The sequence below is a fragment of the Rhinatrema bivittatum genome, chromosome 5 (assembly GCF_901001135.1).
Source record: "Rhinatrema bivittatum chromosome 5, aRhiBiv1.1, whole genome shotgun sequence".
NCBI lineage: Eukaryota > Metazoa > Chordata > Amphibia > Gymnophiona > Rhinatrematidae > Rhinatrema > Rhinatrema bivittatum.
Window position 1 is genome coordinate 317,232,106 of NC_042619.1, and position 23,892 is coordinate 317,255,997.

Consider the following 23,892-nt stretch of genomic DNA (forward strand, 5'->3'; position numbering starts at 1 on the left):
AATTAGGGCATCCCGACAGTGAGGTTCCAATAATAAGAAAAGTAGTCCAAGTGCCTGTAACTGAAAACTCACCTGAGCTAAAAAAATTCTAACTTATCCCTATCAATTAAAAAGCAGAATGAAAATACAAACAAAAAACAAACTTTGAAATGTTTGTATGCTAATGCCAGAAGTCTAAGAAATAAGATGGTAGAATTAGAATGTATAGCAGTAAATGATGATATAGACTTAATTGGCATCTCAGAGACATGGTGGAAAGAGGATAACCAATGGGACAGTGCTATACCGGGGTACAAATTATATCGCAATGACAGAGAGGAGCACCCGGGAGGAGGTGTGGTGCTTTATGTCCGGGATGGCATAGAGTCCAACAGGATAAACATCCTGCATGAGACTAAATACAAAATTGAATCTTTATGGGTAGAAATCCCTTGTGTGTTGGGGAAGACTATAGTGATAAGAGTATACTACCGTCCACCTGGTCAAGATGGTGAGACGGACAGTGAAATGCTAAGGGAAATTAGGGAAGCTAACCAAATTGGTAGTGTGGTAATAATGGGAGACTTCAATTACCCCAATATTGACTGGGTAAATGTATCATCAGGACACGCTAGAGAGATAACGTTCCTGGATGGAATAAATGATAGCTTTATGGAGCAATTGGTTCAGGAACCGAGAAGAGAGGGAGCAATTTTAGATCTAATTCTCAGTGGAGCACAGGACTTGGTGAGAGAGGTAACGCTGGTGGGGCCGCTTGGCAATAGTGATCATAATATGATCAAATTTGATTTAATGACTGGAAGAGGAACAGTGTGCAAATCCACGGCTCTCGTACTAAACTTTCAAAAGGGAAACTTTGATAAAATGAGAAAAATTGTTAGAAAAAAACTGAAAGGAGCAGCTACAAAAGTAAAAAAAAATGTCCAAGAGGAGTGGTCATTGTTAAAAAAATACCATTCTAGAAGCACAGTCCAGATGTATTCCACACATTAAGAAAGGTGGAAAGAAGGCAAAATGATTACTGGCATGGTTAAAAGGGGAGGTGAAAGACGCTATTTTAGCCAAAAGATCTTCATTCAAAAATTGGAAGAAAGATCCAAGAGAAGAAAATAGGATAAAGCATAAACGATGGCAAGTTAAATGAAAGACATTGATAAGACAGGCTAAGAGAGAATTTGAAAAGAAGTTTGCTGTAGAGGCAAAAACTCACAGTAAAAACTTTTTAAAATATATCCGAAGCAGAAAGCCTGTGAGGGAGTCAGTTGGACCATTAGATGATCGAGGGGTTAAAGGGGCACTTAGAGAAGATAAGGCCATCTCGGAAAGATTAAATGATTTCTTTGCTTCGGTGTTTACTGAAGAGGATGTTGGGGAGGTACCCATGATGGAGAAGGTTTTCATGGGTAATGATTCAGATGGACTGAATCAAATCACGGTGAACCTAGAAGATGTGGTAGACCTGATTGACAAACTGAAGAGTAGTAAATCACCTGGACCGGATGGTATACACCCCAGAGTTCTGAAGGAACTAAAAAATGAAATTTCAGACCTATTAGTAAAAATTTGTAACCTATCATTAAAATCATCCATTGTACTTGAAGACTGGAGGATAGCAAATGTAACCCCTATATTTAAAAAGGGTTCCGGGGTGATCCGGGAAACTACAGACCGGTTAGCCTGACTTCAGTGCCAGGAAAAATAGTGGAAAGTGTTCTAAACATCAAAATCACAGAACATATAGAAAGACATGGTTTAATGGAACAAAGTCAGCATGGCTTTACCCAGGGCAAGTCTTGCCTCACAAATCTGCTTCACGTTTTTGAAGGAGTTAATAAACATGTGGATAAAGGTGAACCGGTAGATATATTATACTTGGATTTTCAGAAGGCGTTTGACAAAGTTCCTCATGAGAGGCTTCTAGGAAAAGTAAAAAGTCATGGGATAGGTGGCGATGTCCTTTCGTGGATTGCAAACTGGCGAAAAGACAGGAAACAGAGTAGGATTAAATGAACAATTTTCTCAGTGGAAGGGAGTGGTCAGTGGAGTGCCTCAGGGAACTGTATTGGGACCCTTACTTTTTAAAATATTTATAAATGATCTGGAAAGAAATATAACGAGTGAGATAATCAAATTTGCAGATGACACAAAATTGTTCAGAGTAGTTAAATCACAAGCAGATTGTGATAAATTGCAGGAAGACCTTGTGAGACTGGAAAATTGGGCATCCAAATGGCAGATGAAATTTAATGTGGATAAGTGCAAGGTGATGCATATAGGGAAAAATAACCCATGCTATAATTACACAATGTTGGGTTCCATATTAGGTGCTACAACCCAAGAAAGAGATCTAGGCGTCATAGTGGATAACACATTGAAATCGTCTGTTCAGTGTGCTGCGGCAGTCAAAAAAGCAAACAGAATATTGGGAATTATTAGAAAGGGAATGGTGAACAAAACGGAAAATGTCATAATGCCTCTGTATTGCTCCATGGTGAGACCGCAACTTGAATACTGTGTACAATTCTGGTCACCACATCTCAAAAAAGATATAAATGGTGAATAAAAAGATATTCTGATGTGCTTTTTTGTTTTTGTTTATACTGCTAAATGAGACTTTTGAGCCAATAAGCTTATATTACAATGTTAATTTTGAATCTAGTTACCCTTTTCCAAGTTCCATAACTTTGTTCTATGTAATGCCTCTTGGCAAAAATTTATGTTTCTGTTTCAGTGTAAACCGATGTGATCTGTATTCCATACAGGAACACCGGTATATAAAAATCTAAAAATAAATAAATAATAAATGCGATGGAGAAGGTACAGAGAAGGGCTACCAAAATGATAAGGGGAATGGAACAGCTCCCCTCTGAGGAAAGACTAAAGAGGTTAGGACTTTTCAGCTTGGAGAAGAGACAGCCTAGGGGGGACATGATAGAGGTGTTTAAAATCATGAGAGGTGTAGAACGGATAGATGTGAATAGGTTATTTACTCTTTCGGATAATAGAAAGACTAGGGGGCACTCCATGAAGTTAGCATGGGGCACATTTAAAACTAATCGGAGAAAGTTCTTTTTTACTCAACGCACAATTAAACTCTGGAATTTGTTGCCAGAGGATGTGGTTAGTGCAGTTAGTATAGCTGTGTTTAAAAAAGGATTGATAAAGTTCTTGGAGGAGAAGTCCATTACCTGCTATTAAGTTCACCTAGAGAATAGCCACTGCCATTAGCAACGGTAACATGGAATAGACTTAGTTTTGGGGCACTTGCCAGGTTCTTATGGCCTGGATTGGCCACTGTTGGAAACAGGATGCTGGGCTTGATGGACCCTTGGTCTGACCCAGTATGGCATATTCTTAGGCTCGCACATTTTGGAATCATTGGCTTTGACCTGATGCAATACAGCAGGATTTTCTGGGTTCATAAATTCAACATCTGTTTCGTGGCCCTGTTTGTTCTACTTTTAGTTTCATTTACAGTCATTATTAGCACATTTAATATCGGAAAAGTACTTACAGGTTGTTAAGTCTATCCAACCAGAGGCGCAATAACTTTTGTTAGTTTCAACCCAGTCTGCTTTATATGTGAAGGTTTAACTTGGTTTTCAAATTTACCTGAGTGAAATTTGCCAGAACCTACCTTGGCAAAATGTAGAGAGCTCTGCCAACAGCGTGTTGTTGACACCTTTCCTGTGTTGCATTAAAAGGCAAAAGCAAAGCACTGCAAAATCCATGCATATTCATGATTTTGATCACCTTTATACAAATATAATGATAATATTCAGCATCATTCATTCCAATTACACTGGCTTGTTAGGAGTGACACTACAATCATACAATCCACAGAGATCTCTAAGATCCCAAAATAAAGGACTATTCTCTATTCCCACAGTAAGGAGCACCCATCTGACACACGAGATCATGTGGTTTCCATAGTGGGTCCAAGGCTCTGGTATTCTATGCCGGAGACGCTATGTATTTTACCAGATAGAAAGAAATTGAAATGGGAACTGAAAACATGGCTATTTAAAAATGCTTATGAGCTAACCTAAAAACAGAATAAACTGAACCACAAAGACATTAAGGATAAACAGATAATCAAATCATGAAGACGAAACCAATTGAAAAGAATATAAGAATCTCAAACAGCATTCTGCTTATAATGTGAAGACTATCATTCTGATTTAACTTACCATAATCCTTACATTAAAGACTAGATAAATTAATTCACTCTAGATAACTTCACTTGTTACTATTAATACATGTCCATGAATAACAGCGCAGTAACTAACCTTTGTGTGAGTAATAACTATGAATGTCACTTTGTAAACTGTTGTGATCTATACATGGAACAACGGTATATAAAATGTCTAAAGAAATATTTCTCATGTTTTCACGCGTTTTCAGAACGAGAGATCTGTGCCATTTATTATTATGGCCACGGAGGTGAATCTGCCCCAGTGCATCATGGAGTAATTTGTTGCAGTTTCTAGAATACTACAAGAAAGTCTGAGAAGCAGACTTTCAGTGTGCAAGTTCCTTGTTTTGCTTGAGAAGATAATGGAGTAGAACTAGCTTTAAAGAATACTGACAAATGAAGGTTTGCATGCATGGGCAACTTTAAATCCTATTCTTGTTTAAATTACATAGACATCCCGGCAAGAAAGTCTCTTGCTCTTTTTGCTTCAGTAGATTAACGATGGGTATGATACTTATCACCCTCTACTACTGTAGCCCTTAGTTGTAAAACGCACCAGGTTTTCTTCCCTAAATGGTCAAGAAACATGGCTTTCTTAGCCCAAGAATGCCCAGTAAACCAGCTTATTTCTGTGCACAGGAGTGCTAGAGATGGGTGTTATATATTTGGAGATAATAGAGCAAAATTATTTTAGAGGCTCTGAGTACCTGACAGAAGGTTGTGGTGCATATAAACTGAAAATCCCTGGTCGATATTTAGATACACTGGGGTAGATTTTAAAAAAAAGCGCGTTTGCGTACTTTTGTTTGCGCACCAGGCGCAAACAAAAGTACGCTGGATTTTATAAGATACGCGCGTATCTTCTAAAATCCTGGATCGGCGCGTGCAAGGCTGCCAATTTTGGGCAGCTGGCGCGCGCTGAGCCGCACAGCCTGTCTCCGTTCCCTTCCCCTACCTAACCCACCCCCCCGGCCCTATCTAAACCCCCCCCCCTACCTTTATCCACGGATTTACGTCTCCCTCCGGGAGACGTAAATCCACGCGCGCCAGCAGGCTGCTGGCGTGCCGAGACTCGACCCGGGGGCGGTTCCGGAGGGCGCAACCACGCCCCTGGTCACGCCCCTGAAACGCCGCACCCCGCCCCCGAAACGCCGCGTCATCGGGTCCCGCCCCCCAACACGCCCCCTTCCAAAAACCCGGGACCTACGCACGTCCCGGGGCTCTGTGCGCACCGGCGGCCTATGGAAAATAGGCGCGCCGGCGCGCAAGGCCCTGCTCGCGTAAATCCGCCCGGATTTACGCGAGCAGGGCTTTTAAAATCCGCCCGTCTAATTTTATTTTTATTCAGTTTTTGCAAAGTTGGATAGGTTAAAATAAGCCCAGAAATTTATCAAGGCCAAGTCTTCTATTTATCCTACAGGTATATATAAGGGAGGAATGAATAAGATGATAAAGGGGGGAGGGGCACTGTGATGTGCCTGGCTATATTTGATGTTGCTCCACAATTTTAACATGCTTAATATTGTATTAGTGCAGATTTTGTTTTCTGTTGGGGGTTTTTTTCCCCCTTTTAAGTATAGATTAATTCAAGTGATGGGGAAAACGTCCCAGTGGGCTAATTTCTATTGCTACCGGGGTGTCAGGCGCTAGCCGTAGGATATGAAACACAGATATCTTTTCATTCAATGCAGGGTTTATTCATAACATAAAGGAAGCAGGTTCTCTTCACCTTCATTAACTTTTTTTTTTTTTTTAAGGTCTTTCCAACGACGAAGCTGAAGCCTTGATCTTTCTATAGGGGTGATGTTTGCTTCATATAATTGTTTATTTCCTGGCAAGCAGGCAAAATCCCAAATAGCGTATAGAAGATTGAGCCCAGCTCAAGGGGAAGGGACCCTGCCACCAGGAACAAAAAATTATATGAGGCAAACGTCACACCTATAGTCGAAAGATCAAGGCTTCAACTTTGTTGTTGGAAAGACCTTCCACTATCTAGGAACATAGCAACTCGGTCAGGATACCTGGAATCATAGTCTGAAACTGGAGTCCTCGCAAGGCACAAAATCAAAATCAGAGGCAAAGTCCAATTCAGAGTTAAGGGCAAGATCCCACTTGGGCAGCACCCACCAGGCATTAGGGTCCGGTGCACCTTCAGCACTAGCAGAGACTGCATGCTGGGCAGACTGGGGCTCCAACACAAAGTCAGAGTCTGAAGCTATGCTGTATCTTTAGCCAGCGTGGGTTCAGCGCTGGCTTGAGCATCCTCCCCATCCTCAGGCATATAGGGTCTGCCATGGGTTCAGCACTAGCTTGAGTGCCCCCACCCCCACCCCAGACATAAGGCCGGGTGTATCAGGAGCCCAATCTAGCAACTCCTCAGAAGACAAGTGAAGGTCCTGGAGCATAGTTTCTAAGGTCTCAAAAGGACTGTCACAGCTTCTGCACTGGATAAAGTAGCTCCTTCAGGCGTAGGGTCTGACTCTGAATCTGGATCAGGAGTTGCAGTAAGGTCTAGCCCAGACCTTGCTGCTGGATCAGGCTGGTGGGCTAGTACATAGTCTGGAGCTGGATCAAGGTCTGGCATAGCTTCAGCACTGGCTGGATCAGGACCTGGATCAAAGTCTGTACAAATATATATGGCCAAATAAAATAATGATGCCTGCTGCGCCTCAGACAGGCGCTGAAGTGACATCACTTTGGTGCTGACACTGGGGCCACTAGCACCATTCTTAAAGGTACCCAAGGCAGGACAGGGCAGGAGCAAGTGGGCCATCAGGTTGGGTAAGTGGGATTTGGGGAGGTTCCTAGCACAAGTCTGAGGGATCCATAGAGGCCTCAGTTGGGCTCCGGCATTAATTTTTACATGCTCCAAGAGTGGGGATAGGATCAGCCTGGGGAGGACCCAGCTGGGCCTTGTGGATATCTTGGGGGTGTTGGAGGTTGGTTTGGGGGTTTTGTTATTTTGTTGGTTTTTTTAATGGTTTTATTTATTTGGTTTGAGAAACAAAGCAAACAAAAAAAAAAACAAAACAAAAACTGAACTGCAAATTTTGGGGCTACACATTGCTATCAATAGTCTCAATGTCATTTTATACTAAATTTTTAAGTTCCTGTGAGACAGCAACCCTCACTGCAAAGCAGGGATATGGTAAGAACTGAATTTTGGGGGGAGCCAAGGTGAATATGGACAGGAACTTTGGCCAGCTTCCTGCCCTGCCCCATCCCTTACTAGAGATGTGATTTGGTCGAACCAAAAGGTTCGGCCTTCGTTATCGGCCTGCCACGGGAAATTTCATTTTCGTCTACCCCCCTGAAACGATGCCCGAAACACGCCCCCAACCTTTCAGATTAAAAAAAAACAAAAAAACCCCAAACCCACCCCAACCCTTCAAATTTAATTAATTGCAACCCCCCCCCCCAAGACTTGCCCAACTCCCCCCCCCCCTCAAGAATTACCGAAAGTCCCTGGTGGTCCAGCGAGGTCCTGGGAGCGATCTCCCGGGCTGTCGACTGCCACTAATCAAAATGGCGCTGATGGCCCTTTGCCCTTATCGTGTGACAGGGGCTATCGATGCCATTGGCTGGCCTCTGTCACATGGTAGGAGCAATGGACTGCCACCAAAAACGATGATAAAACCACACAAAATTTTGTGGGTTTTCTTATTGTTTCGTAGCCCCCTCCCCCCCGAAATGCGGCGCAATAAGAAATATGGTCTCTATTTCCTATTTCGTCGCAAACGAATGCACATCCCTATCCCGTACCTCATCCTATGTTGGTCTTCTGGACAGTAGCTGCAAAACCCTTTTAGTTTCTAGCAAAATTCTCTATCTCCTGTCTCTTCACTGTCTCCCTGCCCTGTCTTTGCTGTTTCTTACTCTCCCTCTATGGTTACTTCTCAAGGGTTAACAGCTCAGTGGTAATCTCTCAGGCTGCTGCTGAAAAGCAATACATATGAACCACTACTATGGAATGCTTTTCCAGATGACTTTAAAAACTTAGATGATATTTTAGTGTTCCACAAGTGATAGAAAGCTTTTTTGTTTGTGCAGTTTAATAATACCTGATGTGGCAGTGCTGGATGAATTCTTTGAGATGTTATGTTTGTTATTTTAAAATGTTTTTATTATTTTATAGGAGTATGTTTTGATTTTAATTTTGTAATCCGCCTAGCATGAGTAACCACTATAGGTGGAATAGAAATATGTTTTTAACTAATTAATTAATTAATAGGCTACCTCCCAACCCAGGAATTCCTGAAGGTTGAAGGGGCAAAGAGGAGCGGGGATAACTAGTTACCTGCAAAAAGTAAAGAAACACTTTACTTTTTGCAGGTAACTGTAGCTCAAGGGCAGTGAAGTTCCACATTCAAGTTAGCCTCCTTAAAAGCACCAGGAGATCATAAGGTCTGGCAGTGATTTCACTGCCACCAGATCCTTTAACTCCTGTACTTTTAAGGGGCTGACTCAGATGGGAAATGATCCTGCTGCTGGGGGCCCTGAGCCCCCAGGACCCACCTATGGCTACACATTTGCAGTAAAGGGCAACAGGCTTAGTTTCCCTTGCACCGGCCTCATATTATTGTATCTAATTTTAACTTTATAATGAGCCCCTTTGCACAGCCCAGCGCAGCAGCATCTGCACTGCTAATTGTTTGAGTTGCAATGGGTGCATGCACTGCAGTACTGCTAGATGGAACTGAGGTAATATTTCCATCAAGTGTTCATTTGTAATTCACTGTTCATTTCTGTACTTTCATATACAACAAAAAGGTTTCTGACCAACACAGCAGGTACACACGGTTTGTTTCAAATGTTCCGTTTCCTGCTAAACAACCAAGGACTGGAATTGGATTGGAGCACCTTACTTAGGTGCAACGTACATGGAGACTGCGGAGCCAGTATCCAGCATCAGTTCAGTGTCCTGGGAATTCCCTCCTGAAGGCACAGACTGAAACAGTTCAAGTCATTCTCCCCACTACAGAAATCTCATTAAGATCATCTGCTGGCAACTTCTGGTACAGCAACTTCAGTGATCAGTTGTTGAGACTGTGCTTCTGCATACCCTAGCAAAATGAGCCTTTTTGCATTGTCTACACTGAGCGGTTCTTGCAGGACAGTTGGTATAATTTGCAGGGTGTTGTTTTCATCCATTATGATCACACCTCCTCTGTATTTTGGGATCTGCAGATTCAGGTTTGCACTGGCTGGATACTTTTCCAAGGTCCTTGCTGCTGTCTGTAGTTGCAGTTTGCACTGCTACTATCATGCCTTGACACATTATCTTTGCCTCTTCTATTGCAGTTCCTATCTGGCAGGTAATTTTCTTGCAGTGTAAGATTGGCCTCTAGAAAGAAACATCCCCTGATGTGAGGCATCCTGGTCTTCTCTACTAGCTAATACCAAACCATTTCCTCTGCCATATTTCCAAAATTGCAAGTAACAAACATTTCCATACTGAGCCACTAGGCCAGACACTTTTTTTTTCTTTTTTTTCTCTCTCTCTTTCTAAGGGCTTGCCTGACATATTTTCTATTGTGCTAATATTTTGATTTTGTAAAAAAAAAAATATATTTTTTTTTTCCTTCATGCAAAATGTTTCCTGCCTGCATATTGAATTATAAATTGATACACAAGTTATTTTATACAAATAATGTACTTTCTCCTTGCCTCTAGACCTGCTAACAAAACTTATAGCATTCTATATTTTTAGACAAAAAACATTCCTAAGAGTAGCTAAAGCTGTCTCAAAATCTCATCTACAACAGGCAACTAATAGAAATTCCTCTGCGCTTCTCCTGCCAGACAATGAGTGGTGCATATTTCCTAGATTCTGGAAGTTCCTTGTGAATAGCCAGCACATGGGCATCAAGCATTCTAATCCAAACAGCAAATGGAATTGCAGGTTCCCCCAGATATTGAAAGAAAGCTGGAGGGGAAGTCAAAGGTGGAAGACCTATCCCATCCTTGTTGCCAATTTGTGATATTGTAAATACCCATACTTGCAGACCACTGAGTAACAATACGAGAGAGGTTTATTTCGAGTTCTTCAGAATCAGGAGCACACAAGAAAACCACCACCATCAGTCTTTCACGTCACAAGACAAATCCCGCCCCCTCACTTCCTCATCCTCTGAGCTTCCCCATCATATCTAACTACAACTCCCATCATGCAGGTAATCCAGTACAAAACCATGAGTGTCTTACCTCATCCTGTATTACCACAAGTAAGGCTCTCTCTCCGTAATATAGGCAGTATAGTACTTCAGTCAATATTAAAAGCATTGAAGTAGCACCACACTGCTTAAACCAGGACTTCTTACAGCAAATTCAGAGTGCTTCTCTTGCTGGTGGCTGCATTGATTAATTTTCCTAAAGAACACAATTTCCAAAACATTTACCCAAATAACTATTTAGTTGGCTGAAAATTGCTCTCTCCTTGTGCATAAAGTGGTGGAGACCAGGAAACTTCCATTTGAAAAATTTCTTGCAGGCCCAGTGGCAGCAATACTGGAATGGTCCTTCCTCCTAATATGATCAAGGCGCTGCAAGTGGTCAGAATACGGTAGCTCTAGTTTTGACTGGAGCTAAGATATAACTTCAATCTTGTAGTCATTCTACTGTTTACCATTCGCATGGCATATAACATTTAAGCTAGCCACTATTTTGCATAGAGCTTTGAATAACCAAGCATCCTTATGCATCTCTAGCATATTGTGGGGCAGATGTAATAAACTGGGTTTTTATTCCTTTTTTAGCGTGGGGTTTTTCAGCGCTAACCTAACTCTGGCATGTAATATGGGTTTTAGCATTGAAAAAATCTGCACTAAGAAATCCACAGTATGCTTAGGTACTTGCAAATCTCATGTAAAGGAAGTTATTAGCATTACAGGGCAATGCAGAGAGCCGCGTCAGCAGGGAGATGTTTTTACTGAGTGTTTTTTAATGCAGGAAATTTAATGCCAGGGTCAGGGCAGGAGTAAAATGTCACATTTCTGGTGGCCATTTTAGTCTGTTGTCTTAATGTGTATAGGTGTTTCAATGTAGCAAACATGGATTACTTACTTTTATTTTTTTTTTCATGGTTTGGTACATTTTGCGGGTGACCCAGCGAATTAAAGCAACAGAAGCTTAAAAGCAGAGAGAAGAAAAAGAAGAGAGAATCTGAGAGGAACAGGCTGTCCTGCTTCAAGCCGTTCACACAAGTCCTCATAAGCCATTGTGTAGTTTATGCTGTAGCAGCCAATGGAAATGAGAGATTCCTTCCCCAAAATTGTCCATCTGTGAGAGGCTAGAGAGAGGGCGTTTTCAGTAGCAGAACCCACTTTTTGGAACATAATCCCAGATAAATTTAGGCAAATTAAAAATAATACACCTTTTAAAATAAATAAATACATAAATAAAGGATCTGAAAACCTTTCTTTTTCAGCAAGATTCAGCGAAAAGTCAATTGAGGCTCATTTTTACTTAGCATTACTAGGTCTGTCTGGTATAAAAGATGATCATGTCCTCTTTCCTTATATAGTTTTGTTTTTAATTGTGAATATTTTTTTTGTAACCCACCACAAACGATGGAGTTATTAAAATGGAGGATGCTGCCCTTGCTTTGTTGGCAGTTTGTTGTGAAAATTCCTAGGGCTAGAAACCTGAGATGTATATTGGTGATGGCTAATTTCCTGAAATTCGATGGGATCAGCAAAGGCAAGGTAACCTTGACTGAGATTTACTATGGCTGCTGTGCTCCATGATGCACCAAAAGCTCAAGTCATCATGGCTACAGCAGGAGAAATATCCCAGACCTCATCTGGAGTGATTCTGTTTCAGGAGTAAGATCATCTAAGACTACGTTAGGAACTGCCCTTTCATGGTGCTAAAATCAGGGTGCATCCCGATATGGCTAGAGGTGTACAAGCCCAGAAAACACAGTAAAGAGGTGTTGGATTTTGAGGTTGAATTTGGTTTGCAGCACTCATGTAAACTTCTACGTTCTCTGGCCTTGCCCAGCTGACCTCTGGTTTATATTACAATAGAAAAAAAAGGTTCTGAAGAGGAGATTGACTGTGCAGCCTCTAAAGTCGACTTTTCCGATGCTTGAAATCCATTTTTATTATAGTGTGCCTTTTCTTTGACCTGATCAGCCTCTTAACTGCTTCTATAATATAAATGTGTGCTTTTCTTTAAGATTGACTGGAAAATGGATAAAGAGGCTTCCGAACATGCTTGAGCTGATAGTCTCACTGTCCTACTGGTAGCCCAGTTTACTTTCCTCCTTTGATATTTTGTGATCAACACATTAATGGCTTTTTTTTCTTTGTTGTTTTTTTATCTCTCTTTAATTTTTTCGTGTAAACTTGTTTTATCTGGTGGTTTCCCTTAAGTTTTTTTGGGCTTCCAGCTCAATTGGAATAAGGCTGGGATCCTGGTACCATGATCCTTTATTTGCAACTACCCAAAGATTTTTCCCCCTATATTTCACCCTCACCACCATGTACCTAGTCCAGTCATTGCAGTGACAGTCCTGGGCTGAGGGCTATGCATCAGGTCTCCTTCTGGAACCCTCCATTCATAGGCCCTGAATCCAAGCCACTTGTTGTCACCTTTAAGTGATGACCACGACTCCCTGTCCCCCCCTTGGAGATTGTGATCACTGCCTCTCCAACTGACCTCTGCTCTGAGTATGCAGTCCATCATTGGATGTATGAATGTGTCTTTCACTTTACTTTCATGTTAAAAATTCTTCAAATTTTGGTCCTTTTCACATTCCACAAAAACTTCTTAACTTTTGATCTGCTTTTGGTATACTTCATGGTTTTGAAATTGGTGATAACGTTTGATGTAGGACCAATTTAATTCTCTTTTACTTTCCATTGTTGAAAAGAGGTATATGAAAAGAAGAAAGAAAATAGACATCAGATTTTGCGAGTGAGTAGGGTTGTGTATATGTAGAGAACCGAATTCTCAAAGCGGCATTGCTAGGCATAGCATTTTCTTCAACTTTGTTTTCCCTCCCTTTGTTGGCATTCTGGTTTCTTTCTCTTTTATTTCCAAACAAAATAATCAGACTGTGAACATATTTAATGCATTTTCAAGTTGGGGGTTACACTTCTTACATACAAAAAAAAAAAATTCTGTGTTATATGAAAATCTCTTCTTTACACCCTTATGCATTGTACTTTCCACACAATTATCGACATGATTGAATAAAATGAAAGCTCTGTACAATTTTCCTGGTTTACAGCTCATATTTTCTCTCAGAATTGCTTTCAGATGCCTTGATAAAAATGTGCTGAACATCTTGTCGGGATTTGCAAGTTCAGGGTCTCTTGATTCTCCTGAACTTGTATACTTTTCTTATATATGCACCTTGCTTACTTTACTGGAATATATCTCTTATATACTGTCCTCAGTCAGTGAGGATTGTTCCATGTCGTCATGAAAGCTGAGTTGGCCTTCAGTGGGCCTCTTTATGGGCAGCTGCCAAATAGAGAAGATAGTGAGTGCACTTTGTAAAATATTTGTGTGTATTTTTGAGTTATTATAGGCTCAAAACTATTAGCAAAGCAAAAGGGCTATAATTTGGTTACAATCCTAAATGGAATTTAAAAAGCAAGAAACAAAAAGGCTTAGCTGTCCCCAATGTCTTTGTCTATGTTAGTGCCTGCGTATGAGGCTTACTCAGATAATTACATTTATATTGTACTGCTGGATTACAGCCTCGTTGCAGAAGAATCCGAATTGGGCAATTAGGTTGCGATTTCAACCTTTTTCCAGTGGGGAGAACACAATTGTGTAAGTAATGAATGCCCAAATACAAGCTTTGCATCAGTTTTCCTGATGTGACTCGTCACTTTGAACAGAAGAGATGAAATTCAGCCAAGATTTTAAGTTTATGCTACTAAAGATAAAGGAAACATGTAAAGTTTGTTTGTTTTTTTCTTTACCTGCAGATGGACAAAAGAGGAAGAAATCACTGAGAAAGAAACTGGACTCATTAGGCAAAGAGAAAAATAAAGACAAAGGTAATTAACCCAACTCCAGCAGAGCAAAGTGCATGCGTCTTCCAAGGTGCATGCTGTGCATTTCATTCTCTGGAACTCTGTCTGAACTTCCCATAGCCTAGCCTTGTAATATCTGTATATCATACCTGCCAGTGAGATAGAAATCACCAGTGCTTGATGACCATACAGCAAGTACAGGTCAGAGGTTCCTTGCAATTGTCTTTTACTTTCTTTTTCTTAATATCATTTAGTCCAACAAGCATATTAAATGCAAATGATCATTTATTTTATAAAAGTGCGGATTCAGAGAGTGATGTCCAAATGATCAGCAGAGCTGTCTAGGTCCTCCATCGTTGATAAAAGCTTGCTTGATATTGTAGTAGAAAAATGTATTTGCTATTCCATTTCATTATTTGCAATGTGGTCTAATTAATGCTCTGTAGCTGAAAATTAGTTAATATGAAGAATTATTAACCCTCCGTTGGTTGATGGTCAAGTGGCTCCATATTAGCACTGTGAGGATTTGTAAGCAGGGCTCTTTTCCTCTCAGCAGGGGGGGGGGGGGGGGGAGAAACACTCTGTGGGCTATGGTCCCTGCTATAGCCAGTGTTGGAGCCATGCTGGCTAAAAGCCTGTTCATGCTCCAGCTCCAGACTCTATGCTGAGCCTTGTTCCTGATCCTGATCCAGTACGTGTTTTTTTTATATTATGCCACGCCTTGTTTCTGAGCCTGTCAAGCTGGATCCAGTCTTCCCACCTGCTAAACTGGATCCTGCTCCAAATTTCAGGCTGGGTCGTATGGCCTCTGCAGCAGAAGAATCTACTCCTGTTGAGGCTCCGGTATCTGTGTTCTAAGACCTACACCTGTCCTTAATGAGGAGGTCAGATTATGCTTCTGTCTCCATGCCTGTGTAACCCCCACCTCTTGGGATCAGGGACCCTAATGTAGGGCCTAAATTCTCTATCCCAGGCCTCTTCTCTTTCTCTCACACATCAGACTTCCAGCCCTCCCAAGTGGGGATGAGATATAACCTTCAGAGCCCTAGATGCAGTAGTGGGGATTCAGGATTCTGTCAGAAACTCAGCCAGAGCCAGATTTCGGATTTGAGTGCCCATAGGCAGGATTGGAGAGTGGGGATACGAGACCCTGGAGATCAGATAAGGGGTGAACTCCCTGTAACACTACTTCCCTCCCTTGCCATAGCAGTTCCCCTTTGATTTGGATGACTGAAGCAAGCTTCTCCTTGGCACAATTGCACTCCTTTTTCACCTGGGTATTTGGCACCATCAAAATTTGGTGCCCTAGTCAGTTGCCTATGCCTAAATATGGGTCTGCTTTCAGCCCCTCTGTAACTCACAGTTCAGTCAGTACTCACAGAAGGATAAGCAACTTGGAATCTATCTACCCTTTGGGATCCTGCCAGGTATTTGTGACTTGGATTGGCCACTGTTGGAAACAGGATACTGGGTTGACCCTTGGTCTGACCCAATATGGCAAAACTTATATTCTAAGGAGGAATTTCAATGAGTAGAGGTTGCACAGATGAAACACAGCCAGCAGTGCAGTAGTGGTGTTCAATAAAAAATGGTTTACTTCAACAAACAAAATTGAAAAGATTAGTAACATACACAGCAAATTAACAACTTACAGGGTTTGCACAAATAAAGTAAAATTATACCATTAGGTAAAATTGCAGACTGAAATTTGCCCCTGATTTCTCTGCAGATAATTTCTTGGCACAGGCCTGTGTGTGATGTTCCTTTTCCTCTCTCCTCCTGCTTCTCTGTATGCCTGTACAGTATGTCAAAAGAACACATATTGAACAATGTGCATGCTTTTACTCGCATAAAGGTGAGCAATACTCAACCCATCTCTATGGGTAAAAGCTACAGAAAAACTTTAAATTGCCATCATTATGTCTCCATCTTGAGACAATGTTGGCTTGCTTTCCTTTCACCATGGAATGAATTAATGTAAATATCGGCATCCTTACCACATTTTCCTAGGCTTTGCTCCTAAGAAATGTCTTGGTTGCTCTAGAGTTGCTTCATTGCTTTAGCATCTCTACAATGAGTCAGCTGTTAAACTTCTGAAGATAAAGGGTTGTCTGCACATTTATCCATACAATTTATTTTAAAAAATGTCATTTGTTCTGCCTGTACTTTTAATCTTATTCTTTGGTCCCCTTTCATGTTTCAGCATGTTATATTTCATGTAATTTTTTATTTTATTCCCTAAATTGGGCCTACATCTTGGAGTATGGCATGGGAAAAGGTTTTGTGGATTTCTTTTTGAGTAACTTGGAGAAAACTGTGTGTGTAATATCAGTGAACTGCCACTAGATGGCATAGTAAATGTTATAGAATGTGTACGTTATTTAATAGGGAAGTTTCTAGATGAATTTACCAGTGGGATTGTAATGATGTGGTTCCTTTAAGAGGGTTGGGAAGAAGATCATCTGTGGGGAGTGTTCGTAAGAGTATATAATGTCTGTTTCAGTTTTTAGCACAAGGAGTTTAGCAAGAGCTGCCAACAAGGCTGGTGAGCCTGGAGACAACTCCTATTAGGAGAGTGTCCTACAGGGACTTTCTCCTTTAAGGGGAAAGGCCTGAGGCTGAACATGAGTTCCCTCTCATTGGGAAACAACCAGGAGACCTGGTACAGGACTCAAAGAAGAAGATGCAGAGAAAATGTTTAGCCCTATAGGCAGTGGAGGACCTAGAAATGGAGGGCAGACTGAAAAAAGGAGAGTATTGAGGATGCAGAGGAAATCCTTGGATACTGCCTGAGATTGAGTTGTTGGGCCTAAGGAGAGGTGGTGGCCTCTTGTCCATGAGTAAGTACATGATATAATTGAAGTTGATGAGTATTGAGAGAAGGTTGATGAACCCTAGTTGATGGTGGGGTGTGAATGTTGTCAATCAGGGATTAAAAATTGAGGAGAAAATGTAAAACTTCTGAAATACATATGTTCAGAGTAGTACTATATCTCAGTTATATTACGACTTTTTATGTATCTTTAAATTATTTATTGTTATTATGTTTCAATGTATTCCGCCCCCGAAGTGACAGTTTTAGTTCCTTGTAAACCGGTGTTATATGTATATTATACAGGAACATCGGTATATAAAATAAATAAATAGTATTGTGCATTATTGGGAGACTGGAATAATTCTCTTGGGCTTTTGTGCAATCTGTTGATGTTCTTTATGTAATATCACTAAAGTTGTATCTTAGCTGTGGAAGTTTGTGAACTCTGATAAATTCAGTAACATTTACTATCGTATACTCTCTAGTAAATAGTTCGTATGCTGGTCACCCCAGAAATAAAAGTTTAATTACTTTGGAATATATTGCGATCAGGACCGGCGTGTCCCAATAGGTGAACTAGGCAGTCTCTTAGGGTGCCAGTCATTAGAGGTTGGCAAAGAGCAGCCATGTGGGGCCATGAGCAGAGCCTATCTTGCTTGCAGCTGAGAGAAGCAGTCTTGGTGGCCACAAGTGCTGTGTGTGGGATTGTGTGTGTGTGTGTGTGTGAGAACAATGGTGTTAGTGAGAGAGGGGGGAGGGAGTCAGTGTAAGTGTGTGTGTGTGTGTGTGTGAATGACTCAAGGAACCTAAGTGTGTGTAAGAGAGGGGGTCTGTCTGAGTGAATTGGGGGGGGGGCACAAGACAAATCCCTTGTACTGACCCTGATTGCTGTATAGATTTTATTTGGAATATGCAAGAACTACCAGCACAAACCATTTGGATAGAGAGGCACAGGGTTCATATGCAATTGGAGGGTTTCCTTGTTCAGCTCAGGAAAAAGTCCTTGCTGCTCTTGCCTCTGAGTCCGGGTCCACTATACCATTTTGCTCATCCCATTTCCACAATTTTGAACCCTGAGAGATTGGAACTCAGCCAGGCCCTCTCACATTTTATGGGCCTTCTCCATGAGGGGTGTTACATGTACTTTTCTGCAGTGTTGTGGGATGTAAGCGATGGTATTGTTAAATGTGGTAGAACCCTATGTGCAGATCACTTCCTATCCCTGTTTTTGTCTTTTTTTTTTTGTTGTTTAAAATGTTGAACATCAATCTGATATCTTGACGTATGGATATTTAAAACATTGCTTGTCATTTTGCTTCATGATCACTGTATGCAGCTTTGCAGTGAGTTGTATTGAGCAAATCTAGTTGGCATTGTTTCTGGCAGTAAAATATAACTGGTGCTATAAACCACTTTTTAGGTATGGGCCATGCTCAGCTGGGTAACTGCATATTTTTATGCAATTTTATTTATTTATTTTTTATTTTTGTCCTGGAAATTTCCTCCTGTTCCTTTGGGCTTCCACTCAATCTGAATCAGCCTCTTTTGAGGTACAGCCCCATAAGTCTTTGTTCATAAACCCTGGGACTTTTCCCTTATTTTATATCCTCTCCCAACTCAGGCCAGCCACTCAATGTCAGTCCTCGGCCAGCAGCCACGAAGTGCAGCTCCCTCTAGAACCCAACTAACGTGGACGAGTCTGGTCACTCGGTGCCACCATCAAGCAGTGGCTGAGGCAGGGGCGGATTGTGGGAAAATAGTGGCCCGGGGGACTTTTTTCCATACTGGCCCATGGGTACCCAATTACACATATAATTTGGTGAGTCATCAAATACAGAATAAAGGGACCATAAAATACACAGAAATGCACAGACAAACTGAAGTGGAAATTACAACAAGTTAGACTGTATGTAATGCAGCAATGGAAAAACAGAAAATACCATCATTCCTCATAAAACATCAAACAATAAAATCAAGAACTATAAAACATCAATCACAATAGGAAAATCATACTAAAAATATATATTTCAAAACTGCTGATGAATAGAACCTCCAGTAATTTAACTCATTAAAAATTTTTGAAAACTTCCCAAACACCAATAAAATATTTCAAAAACAGCAGACATCAAATAATATTCAATAATTAAAACTAATAAGGATAGAAAACAATCCCTGGTTCTCCATACCTGAGAACTTTTAATTCATCTTGAGATGATCATGAATTAGTTGTTCTTGTTAATTTGGTAGTGCCATTAACTGTTCTGCTTCGATAATACACAGAGGTCCAACTTTAATACAAACCAATTTAAGTTTATTTAATATTGAAAGCCAATCTTATGAGACCTCTGGGAGATAGAGCAAGAAAGCTCTTCTGTGTGTCTTAATTCTCTAGCACACATCACCCTCATATGCTCACTCATGCATACACAGTCGATCTTTCTCACTGATGTGCTTGCTTGCTCTGACACAGATGCTTACTGACACACATGCTCTCACTCATGTCCTTATGCATGCTTTCACACACATGCTGACTCATTCACTCTCCCTCACACACATGCTCACTGACACATTCACCCTGTCTCACTCACACATGTTCAGTGGCACACAAACTCTGACTCATCCGTCCAGTCATGCTCATACACATGCTCAGACTTCTGCACACTCACACATGCTGTCATTCTCTCCCTTGCACACATGCTCACTGACACACTTGCACTCTAACGCTTACACATGCTGACGTACACACCCTCACTGCCTCATACATTCAGACATGCTCACTTATGTTTGCTTTTCTCCCCCTCTGTCTGTGAATAAGTAAAAAAAACATTGGTGGTCAGGGAAAATCCAGGCGTGGCCCAAGAGAAGAGAGTCTGAGTGGGCTTTAGAGCAGTGCTTCTCAACCTTTTTTCTGTTGGGACACACCTGACAGATGGTTCTCACATGCATGACACACTGAACACATGACCATCATAGGGCTAAATGTAAAAGTACAGTTTCCATCCACAGGAACCCCCCTGACCCACAATTATGGATGTAAAGCAGAATTATGACATTCCCCATACAACTCAACTTACAAAAAATATATTCTGGTTCTAGTGTCATTTCAGTAACAGCAATACAAACTCCAACTACCAGGCTCAATAGCCCTACTTATGAAAAGACAGCAGTTTATCACTAATGCATGTCCTCTTGAGAAAATACAACAAATAAGACTGATACAGTAAAATACCTCACCTGCTCACATACACAGAACCGACCTAACATACTCCCAGGATTTGCAGTAATGCACACAAACTAATCTGCACACAGTTACACCTGTATTATGGAATGCACTCAAACAATTACAACCCTACCTATGAAAAGGCAATACTACAAATATTAAATCAGGCTCTAAACACCAATACACCTCCTATTAGAGGAAAACAGAACTAGCCAAGCAAGTATAGATCCCAACACAGAAATAATTGTATAACTATAATAATAAGCAAAATAAATGTTTCACAACAACTATGAACAGAATAATAACCAACAATTAAAAACTCATAAAAATTATTTAAAATTTCTCCAAACACCAATAAAATATTTCAAAACAGCAGACACATCACATAATATTCAGTAATTAAAATGGCAGTCGATCAAGAAAAATAAACTTAAAAAGCCACCTTTACTAACCCCCTCCAGCAGCTCTCCTACTCCTCTTCCATGCAGGCCGTAGCACACACCAAAAGCAGCAGTAGTGGATGCAGCTCTGTAGTCATGGTTCTCTTCCTTAGGGCCCATGACCAGTCTCTCTGTCTCTCACACACATACATACCAGTCACACCCCCATGGCAAGTTTCTGTCTCTCACACACCAATCATCTCCCGACCAGTCTTTCTCTCACACACTCACACCAGTCACCTTCCCAGTCTCTCACTCATGCGCACACACACACACACAGGCTTCCCACTTCCATGTTGTATCTTACATATACAGCCTTCTCACTCCCATGCTGTGTCTCATACACACCCAGGTTACTTACTCGAATGCTAGCTCTCGCCACATGCACATTCCCATAATCACTTTCTTTCTCTCACACACACATACCAGTTTGTCTCTCACACACCAATCATCTCCTGACCAGTTTTTCTCTTACACACACACACACACACACACACACACACACACTCTAGTCATCTCTCTGACTAGTCACTTCCATTATCTCTCCTATATATACACACACACACATCACCTCTCTGACCAGTTTCTCTCAATCATACACGTGCTCTCTCTCACACACATAGATGATCTCAATCAAATGCTCTCACTTCAGGCTCTCACTCACAGTTACACATGCACACTCTCAATGACACACACATTTATTTATTTATTTCTCTTTTTTTTATACAGACATTCATGATACGGATCATATCATATTAGTTTACAAGGAACCTGGGGTTAACATTGCCTCTTGTTAATTGGTTGTTAAAGTTACATTTAACAAGGTGGCGTGAACTTGTAATGTGAGGAAGCAGGAATCAAGGAAAGAGGAAGAGAGAAAACTAACAATTGTGGCTGGGCGGTGCCTAGCTACATAAATAGCGAGGTATGGTTAAATGGAGAGTTCCATAGTTCGGAACGTTTACGGGAAAGCTTGGAGGAATAGCCAAGTCTTGAGTTTTTTCCGAAATGTTTGTAGGCAGGGTTCCAGTCTGAGGTCCGGGGGGATGGTATTCCAAATGGCAAGTCCTGCTATCGAGAATGCCAGTTCTTTAGTGGCTGTGTGACGTGTGGCTTTGGTTGAGGGGATGTGTAGAGATCCTTTGTACACTCTCTGATGGGTCTAGTGGAGGTGTGGAGTCTGAGTGGGATCTGAAGGTCAAGCTGGAGCTGTTTGTGGATGGTTTTGTGGATTATGGTGGATTATGGTGAGGGACTTGTGTAAGATTCTATAGTTTATTGGTAGCCAATGCATGTTCTGGAGGACGGGAGTGATGTGATCTCCGCAGTTGGTGTTACTCAAAAATCTGGCTGCCGTGTTCTGGAGCTTCTGTAGTGGTTTTGTGGTGGAGATGGGAAGCCCAAGGAGGAGAGCGTTACAGTAGTCTATCTTGGCAAATAGCATGGTTTGGAGAACTGTCCTAAAATCATGGAAATAGAAGAGGGGTTTGAGCCTTTTTAGAACTTGTAGTTTGTAAAAGCAGTCCTTGGTTGTGTTGTTAATGGATTTCTTTAAGTTCAGACAGTTGTCGATGATTACTCCGTGGTCCATTACTTGCGTGATCTAAGTAGTGTGAGGGAACTATAGCGGGGGAGAGGGGTGGTCGGAGGAGATGAGGAGTTCGGTCTTGGCAGCGTTAAGCACCAAGTTCAGACTGTTGAGAAGAAGGTTGATGGATTGGAGGCAGTTTCCCCAGAATATGAGTGTTTTAGAGAGGGATTCTGTTATGGGGATAAGAATCTGTACGTTGTCCGCATAGAGATAATGTATTAATTTTAGATTTGTTAGCAGCTGGCAGAGGGGGAGGAGGTAGTTATTGAAGAGGGTGGAGGATAGGGAGGATCCTTGGGGAACTCCTAATGAAGATTTTATGCTGGGTGATTCTTTGTTGTTGATTTTGACTGAAACTTCTTTTGCTGAGGAAGGAATCAAACCATTTTTGGACTGATAGGCCGATGTCTGAGAGGCATTTTAATAGGGTGGAGTGGTTCACCGTATCGAATGCAACCGAGATGTCAAGAAGAACTAGAAGGAATGAGTGACCTTTGTCTAGGCCCATGATGATGTGATCCGTGAGGGAAATAAGGAGGGTTTCCCTGCTAAATGATTTGTGGAAGCCGTATTGAGATGGGTAGAGAATTTTGTGTTCTTCCAGGTAGTCCGAGAGATGAAGACCAGTTTCTCTGTGAGTTTAGCAAAAAAATGGAGGTTAGATATGGGGCGGAAATTGGAGAGTTCTTTTGTGTCTATGTTGGGTTTCTTCAGAAGGGGTTTGAGGGAAGCAGATTTTAGCGAGTCTGGGTAGATTCCTTGTGATAAGAAGCAGTTTATGATGTTGGCCAGTGGTCTGGAGATGGTGCCTGGGATAAGTAACAGAAGTTTTGTGGGTATATGGTCTGATGGGTGGCTGGATGGTTTCAGTCTCTTTAGGAGGGATTCTATCTCCATGTAAGAAGTGGGTTCGAAGGTATTAAGGTTGGCTCCGGTGTAGGTAGGGGTGGTGGGAGTTGGCAGGGGTGGAGTTGTGTTGGTGGGTAGGAGTGCTAGAGTGTTTGAAATTTTTTTCTGAAAGAAAAGTGCGAGTTCGTTGGCCTTGACTTGTGCATGTTCGTCTGGAATAGCCAGGGCGGTGGTTTTTGTGAGCTGGGAAACATAGGCGAACAGAGCCCTGGCATCAGATTGGAGGTCATGAATTCTGCTGGCGTAGAAGTCTCTTTTTGTCCATAGGATGAAGCTCCTGTAGCGGTGAAGGGTGCATTTATAGTCAGACAATGTAGAAGTACTGGGGGCCTTGCGCCATTTGCATTCCTTGTGTCTGAGGTCTTCATTTTCTTAAGTTCTGGGGAGAACCAAGGTTGTTTTCCTTTTAGATCCGGGTTGATTGTTTTGACTGCTGGGGGTCATAGTTTATTGGCTATTGCTTCTGTGATGTAGTGCCAGGTTCGTATGGCTGAGTTGGGGTTGGTTATATCCAAGTTAGTAAGTTCTTTAGAAAGATGTTCACTGAGCACGTCGGACGTGCATGTCTTCCTGAAGTGGATTGTAGAATGGGGTTGAGGGGGGTCAGGGCGTTCTTCGGTCATGAGTGTAGTGGATCTCAGTGAGTGGTCTGACCATGGGACTGGGATGCAGTCCGGGGGGGGGGGAGGAGTATGATAGGCCGGAGTTTATGAAGATGAGGTCCAGCGTT

At 41.6% G+C, this 23,892-nt stretch overlaps 1 protein-coding gene across 1 annotated transcript in view; it reads left to right on the plus strand.

Annotated features, from left to right (window-relative positions):
• The window catches only part of ARHGAP6 (Rho GTPase activating protein 6), a 269,412-nt gene that overhangs the window by 50,532 nt on the left and 194,988 nt on the right, over positions 1-23,892 (plus strand). Inside the window, 1 exon segment of the mRNA XM_029603281.1 lies at positions 14,140-14,211. Coding sequence (XP_029459141.1) covers positions 14,140-14,211 — 72 coding nt within the window.